At 37.8% G+C, this 14,070-nt stretch overlaps 1 protein-coding gene across 1 annotated transcript in view; it reads left to right on the top strand.

The window, feature by feature from the left end:
• Window positions 1-857: 857 nt before the first annotated feature.
• The window catches only part of SPOCK1 (SPARC (osteonectin), cwcv and kazal like domains proteoglycan 1), a gene marked incomplete at its 5' end in the record, with an annotated part of 177,674 nt that continues 164,461 nt past the window's right edge, over window positions 858-14,070 (top strand). The window contains one exon of the mRNA XM_057373693.1: window positions 858-903. Coding sequence (XP_057229676.1) covers window positions 858-903 — 46 coding nt within the window. The remainder of the gene's footprint in view (window positions 904-14,070) is intronic.

Here is a 14,070-nt window from a genome sequence, read left to right on the forward strand (position 1 = left end):
GAGGACACAAGTGAGATACACAGAGTGTGCTGAAACTGATATATCAGTTGGGCTTAAATCCCAGTTCTTCAGCACTCGGGTTGATAGCACTCTGAAGCAGGGAAAAACTTTGCCTTCAGATAAATATTTGCTAATTACACAGAATACAGATTGATCTAACACATGGAAGAATTTTCTATTCTTTCTGCAAAGAGAATAGTTTGCAACAAGATCATTATTTGKCCAGGCTCTCTGACAGTCTCTGCCTTCTCCAGTGAGAATTATATAAACCAGAACTGCAACACTCACAGCACAATGATCTCTTTAGTTCAGATTTCAGAAAATTTTCAAAGTTTAATAAGGGTAGCAGGCACAAAAATATTCAGTGCAAGTGCTCCTGGATGTAGTTGTACTTYAMGTGTAATATTTGCAATGTTACTGCYGTATTTCTGTACATTCACAATGTTGTGATTTACATGTGTCCAGATAGATATGGCTTTGAAATCACTTTGCTGACCTTTCATCACACCAGGATGGTGTGGGTCATGTTACACTATCTGAACAAAATGCTCTTTGTTGTCAAAGACTGTAGACTAACATGTAATAATACAGAGTTATTATGAAATATTTAATAATGGGTCTGTTTTGAAAAACAGTCTAGAAGAAAAATTCAAGTACTGAATCCAAGGACATTTTTATTCTTCAACCTGCATTAACTACTCTTTAGGACACAACTTGTTGRTAGTCTTACCTGATTTGAGCTAAATTTGTTAGAATCACAACATGAGTTGATGCATTTGTAATTTAGTTGTATAATATTGTACTGAAAGTACTGATTGTGTTTTTCCTGARTTTTCTCCTTTTTTATCCCCATTTAGGATGATTATTTCAGAAACTGGAATCCAAACAAGCCGTTTGATCAAGGTAAACTTAATACTCATTTTGTGCTTGTCTTCTGCTATTTTGTGATATCCCCATATGCTYTATGCCTCTCTTCCTCTCTCTGTCCCGTGCATTAGTGGAGAGCTGTATTCATACTTACATCTCATTCCCAATTTAGTCACAGCTTGAGGTGGTTTRTGCAGAAGAGTTTGACTCATCTCAGTATTTTTTCATCGTGTTTTTTAATCCCCATCCATTCCACTTTATATTCAATGATGAAATGTGTGCTCAGAGAGATTTTCTGTAACCATGAATCTTGGTTTAACATGCAATTTAAAACAGGAATCTTCACGTTCATTTTCTTTCATGTGAAAGGCTTTGCTAAATTAATGTYATAAATGTAACTACTGCATTTCCTAACACTCAAGGGGCCAATTCTTTGAAGCCAACTGTAATATATGAATTTCAGGGCTGGTTTTAAAGAGAAAATGGTGTTTTGTATATGCTGCTGTTTCAGGTGCAGGCTCTGTAAATGACATTTTGCACTTTGTCTTGGTAGGTTTTTAAGYTATGGCAGTACTTAAAAAATCTCCAGGCCAACCACCAAAGAATAGGAAAAAAAAAACCAAAAAACATTCTAATTGTATCCAGGATAGCACTAGAAACAATAGCAATATCAGGAAAAAGAAATTCAAGATTACTGCCTTGTTTAGTAGGAAAATACTTATTGGAAGTATCTGAAGGTGCTTTTGAAAATTTCATTTTACTTCTATTTCTGTATTTCATTGCCAAACATGTCCCTTGTAATGTCTGAAGCTCGCAGGAATATCACTGGGGGCTTGTGCAGGTTAGAGCTTAAGAGTGTAGATTCTCTGTCTTTAGGGAAATGGAACTTCAGTGTCAAAGGAAAGGCAAAGTTGATGCTTCTGTCAAGACACATATCCTCAGGGGTTTTCAAAGGCATTTGAGGGATTTGGGGTTACAAATCCTATTGACTTCAAATGGAACTTGTGTTCCTACCACTTTCAGAGGCCTTGTGAACCTCTGTCTTCCCAAGAGGAAAAACAAAAAGGTAAATCCTGGCAAAGCATTGCAGAGAGGTTTTGGACTGACATGCTTTAAAACTGCCCTGTTTATTGTGTTACTGAGATGTCTGACTCTGGGCAAAGCCAGGAATGGTTGTAGAAATCTAAAGTCAYACATGGATACCTTGAAGGGACATGTTGGACATCTGTTGACGATTTCAGTCTCTTTGTAAAGGAAAGAAGCATTTCTATTTCAGTGTAGAGTTTCTCTGACATGATGGATATCTCTGGTCAAGAAGCAGAATGCAGACTGAGAGATGCAGTCTGAGCAGGGTACTCTGCCTTGCACAAAGATCTGTGCACTGCTTTTTTCTCACTTAAATCTTACAAATGGATTTTATTTGGCCAGTAGGTCCTTAGTCTGACAGAGGTCACTRCTCTTGACTGTGGCAAAATTCACCCTACTAGAACGTTAAAAATAGCCACTCAAACTTTCTAAAGAGATTTATTTGAAAAAAAAAAAAAAGTTTGAAAATTGTTGATTATTTTAGTTACATATACACAGAGTCTTTAGCCACTGATCCCTATGTTGTTGTCACCCAAAAAATTACAAGAAATCATACGTTGCTGCTTTGGGCCTTATGAGTCAGATGCTGACAAGACTAATCCTCAGTTTATTGATGCATATAGGTATGGATATGTGTGTAAATATATGCACACTATATTTAAGTGTATGCAGTGAGAGTTACATTAAAATAGAAACTGCTGAGATGAAGGAAGGAAGGAAAATTTTCTATTTCCCAGATGTTTGCCACCAGAGGTTTAATTTCTGTAATTTTCCACATAGAGGAAAGAGAACAGTCAGAAGAATTTGTCCCAGATCTTTTATGCTGCACAAGCTGCAAGGCAGTTGTTTAATCKGTTTTTACTTTTCCATTCTTCCTGCCCTGGTATTTTTTTCCATGCTGCTCCTTTTGGCTTTGGGTTGTTTAAATGCCCCCTATGCTCTTATATGGTTTTGAAGAGAGAAAAGCTTTCATTTGGTATTCTTTGGGAYTCTGATATCCAGAGAACCTGTGCAGATCCTGCGGTGAGGAGCCCTGGCTTGCTCCTRTGAATTCAGTAGCAGCTCTCTGTTTTCACCACACAATTGTTATTTTGAGAGGTATACCAAAGGCAACTTTTAACCTCACAAGACCAAGGTTTTTCCTTGTTACTGAAGCGAAAAAACTTCTCCAGTGGGTGAATGAAAGCAGATTTGGGGTTTTATAGGAAATTTGAGTCTGGTGTCACCAAGCCAAAGCTCATTGTGTGAACACCCACTCTTTGGACAGGTTTACATRGTTTTACTATTAAAAATCTACTTCTCAATTCTAAATCTAAAATTCTGCTTGAATATTCTAATTGTGAAGCGTTTATGTGGAGCCAGACTGTAGAACCAGGCTGTAGGAGCTGGAAGGGCAGGGCAAGAAGTAACTAAAGGCAGGAAGTGCCAGCCAGAGGGATCTCACAAAGGCAGCTGGAGGATTCCCTGTATTTAACAGATTTAAAAACCACCAGTAAGCAGAGGTTTTGAAAATCAGCAGAATTCTGCTTCCAGGCTCGTACTTCATTTTCATCTTTTAAAGAAGTCTGCTGCATCCAACGAACTCAGTATTCTTTTCTAACAAAAATCTGGCTTTATTCAGCAGGATGAATTATTTAATTGTGCACTGAAAAACAATAGCAGTGTAATCAAGCTGTCTGCTTTCTGTTGCTGTGTGGAGGGAAATACCTGAATGTTTATCTCAAGAGAAGAAATACCTTGTTTTGTAAGAAAGCACTCATGGCTTTCACTGAAACCACCTCTAGGGAGTGACACRAGGTATCTTCGGATAACAGGGCTGTTCAAAGGAAATCAACTTGAATGGTTCAACTGCAACTCAGAGGGCACTGGAGTGATCAGAGTTTATTTTTAGCTGATCTACCAGCCCTGCTTTCTATTCATCTTTAACCCAGGAGAAACCAATCCAAAGGTGAGCATCTTACCGACAGAGCCCAGCTAACGAGCACTYGGACTGCACAAGGCGGCAGAGTTTGCAGCCTGGAAATGATTGCTGGTCATTAATATTGAACTCRATTCTGTCACAGTTACAGAAGCAAGAAAGCAGAAGAGTAGAAGGGGCAGGTTTTCATGATTTTGAAATATGAATCAAAGGGTTGGGKTTTTTTTTTCCTGACAAGGTCATTTGAGAGTTCTTAAGGAGCTTGACAGGTAACCTGGCATACTTTCCTAGTCTTCTTCATCCACTTTGAAGAAAGAAAAGAGGGAATTGGGGAAAACTTTAACATAACTCAAGTGAGAGATTTTGGTATATCAGATATTCTGCACATATTCAGACWTGCCAGAAAATGAACTCAGTAACACTTTATAGGTTATGTTAATTGAAACCTGTTAAATTAAAAAAAAAAGTTTAAGTAACTGAAAATTTCTGCTAAAAGCCATCCCTAAAATTGCCTTTGTCTTTTTTCCACTGTTTATTCCCGATCCTCTCCCTCAATAACTGAGATACCTGAACCGGGCCTTTCATTATCTGCCCTGGGAGAGGAAGGAATAGAAAAAATTTAAAAATTACAAACTCCTTATTGTGTGTAAATCATTAGCTGCCTGAATGGGACGTATAAGTGACTGACCCTGATGTCAGACACAGTCATTTAAACTTGGCTATCATTACTAATTACTGACATGTACTCTTATTTCAGAGAGATCCCTTGAGCACTAATGAAAGGCTGAAATAGCAAAATACCCTCACTTTTGAAGAGGAAACACTGCTTTTGAGTGRATTGAGGCCTCCAGCATAGCGTAGCCTGTGACTTTCACAGCCCAGCAGCCCTGTGGAAGTGAATTTGCCAAATTTAGAGCATTACATCTCAAGATGAATGTGTTGGTATCAATGCTTTCTGTCTTTGTGCATCGAATTCTACCTGTGTCTTTCCAGTGTTTAAATGACAAATCCAGACTCCAGAAAAAGGCTTCTGCAGCTGTGCAGAAAAAAAATTGCCTAAAATTCATAAGCCTTCCAAAACAAAAAGAGTGAAAATAGGAAGCCTGTGCTTCAGGATGAAAATCATAGAACCTGCAATTATTTTTGAACATGTAATTTTCTGTTAGCCCAGTTAAGATGTTCTTTCAGAAAAGCCTGAATAAATTCCTCACAAGGAGATGTTTAGTACTGTACATATCTCTAGCTACAAATATGTTAGTTTTATAATAAATGTTTTCTATTACAGYGCCTCAGATGGCAGATTTCAATTGAGTAACTTATTTTGCAATTTATTTTTTGMCTGTGCTTGAATTAGTTTTAGAGGCTTATTCATAGTGCAAGTGCACATGAATTATGTTTGTAAATCTTCAGTAAATCAGTCCAATTTTAGATCATGTTAACTGAATCAACCAAAAACAATAGCAGAGATGCAGCACATGAAATATACAGTCTGCCATCAAATGCATTTTGAGCACATATGGCTGCTTATAGCCAAGCAGATGCACGTGGTTCTTTTTGCATGCTAGAAATGTGATATTAAATTCCTTATAAGCTTGTAAGCAACCAATTTTGTCATTAAATATGGCACGAGAAGTGACAGCGCTGGGTCCTTGTGTGTGATTGCATTATGGYTGATGTGCTTTGAACAGAGACAGTGATCGATTGGCTGCTTGGCTGGAATTTTATTAGCACTTGGGGAGCACTTGTTAGTTTTGTCAATAATGGTGCTGGCTCRCTTTTAATATCTCTTACTTCATTGACTGTGAAGCAGACATGATTTTGAAAGGGAAATTCTTCCCTCCCCATGCTCATCCAGCTCCCATTGAAATAAGGGCATTTTTGGGGAATATCACAGAACTCAACCCCACTCTCTTTGGCATCACTGAGGGAGCAGAGTTCTCCTTCCCTTTGCTTCAGATCTGTCTATAGGAATTCATTTTTGGTAACCCACCTAGACCTTTAAAAATGAAGTGTGTATGTAAAATACATGCCTGCAAAGCTTCCTTCCTTATCTGCTGAAAGAGAAACCTCAGTGTACTATCCAAACTAACATTAGTTTGTATTCTGATTTAAGAAGGCCAGACCAATGAGGGGCAAAGTCTCCAGCTTTGAAATATTATTTGACTTAAATATTGGATGGTATAGGATCTGCATGCCAGAGTGACCTTTAAATGACTAYCCAGTCAGAAGAGTAGTTTGAACAGTATTTAAACATGTTTATATGCTTGTCACTTAATGGGTGATTAGTGTCATTTGGTTCTAGCTGAAAAACAGGAACTCCTGTGGAGAATGAAAGTGGTAAGGCAGAGTGGTAGTGGCCATAAAAATGTGTAATGGAGAATTTTTAGGAAGAGAAAAACATCAAAAATAAAGACAAGTTGTTTCAAAACATGGATTTTGGTAAACTAAGAATGGGTAAGGTAGATACTAGAGGAGGAAAAATAAGGATAATTGGCATTTGCTCAATGAAGAAAACACAAACATGAATTATCCCAAGGCAGGAGCTTGGCTAATGACAAGGCTCTTAATGATTGTAGGGACAAGAGGCTTCGTACAGAAAGTGCAGCTGAGTGGACTCTTAACGGTGCACAAGTGGTAGCCCTGACCCTGAAAGCCAAGTATAAAACAAGATGTTTGGCTAAGAATTTAGGAATAGGAATTTTTACAAGTGTATTAGAAGAAAGAAAAAAAGAAAAGAAAAATGATGGCTCAGTGGGAGAGACACTTATGTGAAGACCAAAGCTTTGGCACCCAGCTTTGCTTTGGCTTTCACATAAAAGGGCTGCTAAAACCAGGTGGCAGCTGTGGTTAATATCTTCAGCTGGAGTGGAAGATTCTGGATTAGGAAAGAACAGGCTTGAGCAAATTAGATATCTGCAAATCAGCTGGAATTGATCTATGGTTTAAGGGAATTGGCTGAAATAATTGGAGAGATACTAAAAGTTATCCTTGAAAATTTATAAAATTGTAGACAGTTGGGAGAAGACAAGCAGCATGGGTGTTTTTTAACATTAGGGAAAGGAAGAAAATGGGAACATTTATGCTGTSAGTTAAAACTAAAATCCTGGGGGAAGAAGAAAGTTAGGATTAATATTAAAGCAAATATTTGTTAGCATCAAGAAGATAAGGGGATGAATAAAAATGGTATGGATGTCAAACTAAACTCATTTTCTTCTGTGACATTTACAGGCCTTGAGACTCAGGGATAAGCTTGCAGCATCACATATCTTGCCTTTAATAAGATTTTGACATTGGTTTCCATTATTGCCTTATTAGCAAGTTAAAGAAGTATTGTCTAAAACAAATAGGTACGAGGTGGATACAAAATCTGCTGGAAAACTACATTCTGGTGGTAGCTGTCAATGGTTCAATGTCAGGCTGGGAGGATAAATTGAGTAGTGGTCCTCTGTGATCTGTTTTGAGTGCAGAATTATTTATAGTTTTTTGACATTTATCATTATTTACCATTTTAATTAAACTATAGATGTTGAAATTAACACAGAAAATAGCACAGTAGCACAGAAATAAAATTCTCAGCCATCTTAAGAAATTTAAGTGGTCATAAAGTAAAGGCTAAATTTAGTCTGGGCAGATGCAAAGTTCTTAGGTAAGAAYAATCATCTGCACAAAACAGGATGAAACCAAATCAGTAATAAWTTTGGAGCAAAAGGCTAGGGGATTATAGTGGATTACAAATAGAACATGAGTCAACAATGTCATTCTGCTGCAAAAAAAGGCAAATGTTGTACTGGCATGTGTAACTGTGAGTAATCCTTCAGCTCTAAGCAGTGCCAGTAAGACCTTGGCTGGAATACATTGTCCAGATTTGAGTACCAGGCTTCTGGGTGCTATGAATCAACTGCAAAGTACCCAGAGAAGAGTAACAGGGATGATCAGAGTTGCAGAAAATAACCTCTGCAAAGAAAGACTGAAGGAGAGGAGCAAACCAACAGCAAAACAGCAACAGCAAACCAAAACCACCCACAACAAACCAAAACAATGCACAAATCCTGTTTCTAAATATTTTAAATTAACTGCAAAGTGGAGGACTAGTTCTGTGTTCATTCTGGGTACAACAGGGAGGAACAATTGTACACTTCAGCAGAGGATTAATTTTAGCCTTTGTAGTGGCAGCAATATTTAAGCATTGGGAGAGATATTTTAAAGAGGATGTTGAGACTGTTGGAAGGTGTTCTGAAACATGTTAGACAAATGTCTTGCTGATAATGACCCATRGGTAGCTGATCTAGCAGTGGAAAGGGGGAATGGAACCAGCATCCTTCCCAGAACTGCCATTCTAGCACTGTGATTCTGTGATTGTATTTTGATTAATGAAAACCAGCAATTCCACTGAAAGCACAGAAGAAATGCTGAAGGAGGTATTTCTTAAAATAAATTTCCAGTCAAAGCAAAGAAGGGAAAATAAATGAACCAGTATCCTTGACAGATGTTTTGGCACCACATGAAAAAATRCAGGTTTTTATTTGAAGGGAGTAATGTTCATAAACTGCAAGATAGGCACTAACCATGGTTGTCATGGGCTTGCAAACCTCTGTGAATGTAAACAAGGACTGGCAAAAGGCCCATTTTCTGTGACTGCTCCTCCCTACCTCACTTGCTTTCTCAYAGAGTCAGGAGGACTTTCTAGGTGTGTAGTACTTGATGTTAATAGTTGCTGGGTTTTTTTTTTTCTCCAGACAGCAATAAAGGTTGCAATCTAATCCTAAGGTTAAAGATTTGGGTGAAAATATCACTTACCTGTTCTTTTTCAATTCATTAGTTGTGACAATGCATATATATTTGGGAATTAAATCTCCCTCTGCTGTAAACCTAAGTGCCCAGGTCATCAAAACACTAAATGAATCACAGCTATTTTTCTTCCCTTTCTCATTGCTTCAAATTAAATATATTTGCATGAAACAGTATTATTTCTTTTTTAAGCTGTTTGTTTGCATTCTAGCTTTGCAGCCTTGGTCTTTTGGAAAGTTATATTAAAATCTGACTGGTGATGCTAAGCAGTCCWCAGCAAGGTTAATTAAAAGAAGTTTTCAAATATATTCTGATGCTGTTCTGCACTACAAAATTCCCTATGCATAGTATGTTGAAAGTTAGTTTGGCAAGTGTTGTTTAGTCATTTAATCTTATTCTGTCTTTTCTCTCTGTGTCCACTGGTTGCAATATATCCAAGGACTTCTCCATCAACACCTGTTTKTGTTTGGCAATTGTTGCCCAACAGCTTTGAAGGGTTTGTTGAATTTACATACATTTCTTTGAAGTGCAGGGACAGGAAAGCTATATCTGAAGACTGAAATTTTACTGCTACTGTCTTCTTGCACGGTGTGCTTTAGGGTTTATACTGCTTCACCCAGGGAAGATCTGAAGGCATTGTTTTTTTATGGATGTCCATCCTTGCCCTGCCTCTTCAGTTGTAGGAAACGGATGCAGGTGGATGAAGTGCTGACCCAAAATCTGGAATTATTAGGTTCACTTCAACCACAAGTCAAGGCAGTAGAATAAAATCTGAAATATAAGKAGGTTCTGCTCCTGGGATAGCTTTAATTATAAGCTGAGCACTCTCTCCCTTCTTATCTGAAACAAGAAGTAAACAGAACTCTGTGATAACTGGATGTACTGTAGAGCAATCCTAGGGATCATTGCCCATTACAGCATCCTTTAATGCAATGTAAGTAGTCATTATTGTCATCATTTTAATGTGATCTATCCATGTGTTCATGGAGTTTATCCTTTATTTAATTGCTGGGGGTTAAAATTCATTGGAAGATGCACATATTGTCTAAGAGGGGGAGTATCTTTGCTGTGGTGGCTCCAGATCCAGGCTTGTTACTCTGTTCAGTGGGGCCTTTGGAATAACCTTTCATATTTAAAACCAGTGAAAGATTGCTGACATAACAAGAAGTCTGCAAAACAGAAAGGGAAGAACCTCTGTGTTTCATAATGTTAAATACAGACATCTGACAAAAAACATGTCTAATTCTCTCAGTAAACCATGAAGCTACCCAAGGGGTCAGTGTTAGCTAAAAGAAATTCAGTAGTCATGATTTGTTAATCCTGTTCTGAACTTTAGCATATGGTTGTAGTTAATTCATTCTAACCCAAAGGACTTATTTATCCTCAAAATCCAGATTATGTTTAGCTATCCCAAAGAAGATAAAAGTGAAACCATGCAAAGCCATTTTCGAGTAAAGTCATGAAAAGCACAAATCTATTTGAGAAATACCAGCAGGATGTGGGTGATATATCCAAGTATCAGATACATAAATATATTGGTCTTGATAGTTTAGACATAAAGACCATGAGTTACTATTTTTTCATCTTTAGTTATTTCATCAATAGAACTCCTAAATAAGACATTGCTGTGTGCTGGCTATAGGCTGTACTTAGTTGTTCCCCCTCCTAATTGCCTCACACAGGTCCTGGCTTCATCATTTTTCTATTGCAAGAAATGTGACTTGATATTTAGGGAAACATTATTCATTTTCTTTATGTTTTTACTTCTAAGCTGCTTTTTCATAAAGTGGCACTTCTAGTATATTTTCCTACACAGGACTATGGCAATAACATTTTCCCAATGCCTATAAATAAATTAAGTATACTGTGGCTTGAAAGAGAAATTGCTATCAGCTGGTGTTCCACTACCTACAAAACATTTTATCTTCTTTCAGTTTCTATTACTTTGCTCTCCCTTGATTTTGTAGGGGAAGTTGTGTTCCCTGTTAGTGTCATGTGGTGCATTTGTGAGCAGCGTGCTTGATGTATGGAACTATCGCAGGCACCCGGCGTGGAGAGCTCTGCTTTGGAAATTGCATTGAAGATGAACTTTTTGGCAGATGGGGCTGCTGATATGATTTGGAAATAGGGCTGTTTGTATCAGTCGGTCAGGTACTTCATTTTTTAAGATGGAAAAAAAAAATAATGGTTTGAGATGAAAGAGCAGAGAGAGGCCCCCTGTCTAGAGGAGGCAGAGAGCATGAGCCCAGAAGGAGGAATTCACTCCAGAGCTTTATAGATGGTTTTAGGAATAATGCCACAAGTTAATGTCTCTTCACAGGCTGCAGTTTTACAGAAAGGACATAGTTGCTTAACTTTTCTCATCTGCACGGTTCCCCAAAAGCCAGGTGCCCAGCCAGAGGTGGTTGTCCATTTTCTGTGTGGTTTAGATTAGGAAGCCACTTCGAGGTCTAGCAAAGCCTGATTAACCTTCAGTGGGAGAAAGTTAGAAGGGACCAGACAAACTCAGGGTGCACATGGGGCCTCTTATAGACATTGTGATCTCAACCTAGACACAGTTCATGTTGGTTATACAYAAGGTATTTGGAAATTGCTTTGTCTACGTTTTCTGAAACATTAAACAACAGGCCTTCAGATGAAGAAAAGAGCTCAGAGGAAATGTGTGACATTAAATAACCATGAAAGGTGTCCCTTAACCAGAAGAAATCTCCTGGAACACACCCCTCAGCTTTTGTATCATCTCTGTGTAGGCCRGAGTATTTGAAAATTACCCAGCTAAGGATATGATAAAACATCAACTAGTCACTGGGAAAAAGAGGGTGTTGGAACAGCAGGAGCTGGAAATTTGTGGTAGTGTCACTTTTACTGTTTTCCTTTGAGCTGGGCAGGGATGAAGAAGAATGAGAAAGCTGAGAGAAACAAAAATAAAGTATTCAGTAGATGATGTTGTATGCTTTGAAAAAGAATCAGGTAGATTAATAATGGATTTTTTTGTGTGGCAGTCCCTTGGCATAGCTGATTTTTACCTGCCTGTTAGCATGTTTTTTTGTCAATCTAGTAGAGAGAAAAGAGGATTTTGCTTGCTTTTCTGAAATAACAGGAATTCTGTGATCTCCATTCAGGTTTTAAAGTATTTTTATTTTTTTAACATTAAGATACTGAATCCAGACCCTCCAGACCTTAGGATAATGTAGTTTTTATCTCACTTCTGGTTAATATTCAGTGAGAGAGGGGATGGGGTTTCAGGAGGTTGCTGGAGCAAAGTAGTACAAGATGGAAATGGAGTTTTTTGTGTGGTGGAGAGACCAAGGAGGGAAAAATGAAAGGTATATCTGGAGCAAAGGTGTTTTTGTGAAAAATTTTACTAGTTTTAGGGATGTCTATGTTAAATTCTATTTCAGTATGTCCCTCCATGTGTTGGTTCAGTACAGTGGCACAATAAGAGGTTTCCAAAGTCAATTATTAAAAATTAAGGTCAGAAATATTCACAAGCTTGTTTTTTTTAAGGCACTAAATAATTATAAGAGGCCATTCTTATATGGAGGCAATTTCCTCAATGATAAGAACACTTGGTTTGAGAAATTAATTTTTAGCATGCTGACTAAATAAAAAAGTTCATTAAAATCTTTGTATAGTCTGTAGTAGGGAGCTAATTACAATGTTTTTTCTTATATTTCAATTATGGTAGATGTGAATTAACAAGTATTTTAATAAAACTTAGTAGCATTTATTTTCCTCCGAGTGGTGTGAATTTAAGTGATGTCTCTGACACATAAAGAGCCTAGGGTTGGATATGTGTGGTAAATGGATTTTATTTTAATGAATTATAGTATAATTTCCCTGTCTTAGCAATTTAAGTTGGGCATTAAATCTAAATTCATTAATTCCTTTGCATCCTTCTTTTCATTGGGAGAGGACATATTAAAAATTCCTTTAAGCTTATAAAACTGGACGACGTGTATGACAAATAGATTTAAACCGGATTACCAAGGGGTAGAACACAAAGGCAGAATTACAGCAGTGTCAAATTCTGCCCTCAGTTATGTGCAGACTCCTTGGAAGTTACAGGGATTTAATTTTGGCTGAGACTTGCATTACTTGGATGAAAAATGCGTGTTCGTTGGGTATTTCTCTTTTTCAGTCATTTTTGATATAAACCTGGCTACTGGGCATTTGTACATTTTCCTGTCCATGTAAACATTATTACATTATGGCAACAGTTGAGGAAATTTGGTCTGAATTAGCTGCTTCTTAAGCTGTGATTGATTAATTGCTTAGCTTCTGGATTTAGCCCATTTCTCCTCTGGCAGATAAAAGTACAAAGGTGCGAAAAGAAGTGTGGATAATGTTGGTAGAATTATCTTAACACTTGGGAAGGAATAGGAAGCCACCTTGTCATCCTTTGCCTGTCTTTCAAACAACAGTCACAGCAATGCTCAGATTCCCCTGGCAGTTCTGTTGAGGGTGTTTGTGAGGATGACCAGCAACTTGTGGACTCCTTGCCTCTTTCTTGTGTGGTCAGGTTTATTTTAGCAGAAGTGCACTAAGCTGTGGGTAGTAAGATGGTGTCTGAGGTATCTGACCTCATTCTTCAAATGCTTATAAGGTCATAGATTTGAAAGAATCCTCAAAGTGAATAAAGCAGATGAAGCGGACGGATTTTGTGTCCCCCATTTTGTAATTTTGCCATTCAATGTTGTTTTCTAGGACACAGTTTCATAGCAGRCACTGAAAAAGTGTCAGTGGTCCAAACACGAAAAACGGTGACCATATCTGGCTTTCCTAGAAAATATGCCCTAAAGAAGGAAACTGCAGATCCAGAGGGGATTGATGAGCTCAGCATGATCCCAAAGTCTGACAGTTCTGCTCYTCTGAATGCTGTCTGATGCTGTTATGTGCTGAGTCCTTCTAGGAAGCAATTTCACACCTCATCTGCTAGAGATGAAAATGGCAGGGAACAAACTATAAATCCAGCTAAAACTTAGTTTAGTAGATATATCATCCTATCAGAATCTTTTCATATAAATAATTAGTTCATCATTTCCTCAATCCACTAAACTTGCRAAGCTTTGGAAATGATGTGCTGTGTCATTATCTCAAGAAACTYTCAAGGAATTAAGTAACCCACCTCTTCCCCTAAAACAGCACTAACCCTATTTGCATAACTCCTGGCATTTCCTCACTGTCCACAATCTCCCCAGCAGTTTATTCTGGTACTCTTAACCACTGGAAATTTGTCACCTGAACTTTGCAGTTCAGACCTTTGAATTGAAAACTTTTGTGTTGTGTGCCACTGATGTGACAAACAACTGGGTATCACCTTAAATTTCGTGGCCTTTTTCTTTATGTGAAGACTTGTTATGTTTCCTTTCAGTACTGTCATCTTAACCACAGACCCGTGAGTTCTWCCT

This window comes from Malurus melanocephalus, unplaced genomic scaffold, assembly GCF_030028575.1.
Source record: "Malurus melanocephalus ecotype Western Australia unplaced genomic scaffold, MMel_1.1 scaffold_205, whole genome shotgun sequence".
In the NCBI taxonomy this organism is placed as follows: domain Eukaryota; kingdom Metazoa; phylum Chordata; class Aves; order Passeriformes; family Maluridae; genus Malurus; species Malurus melanocephalus.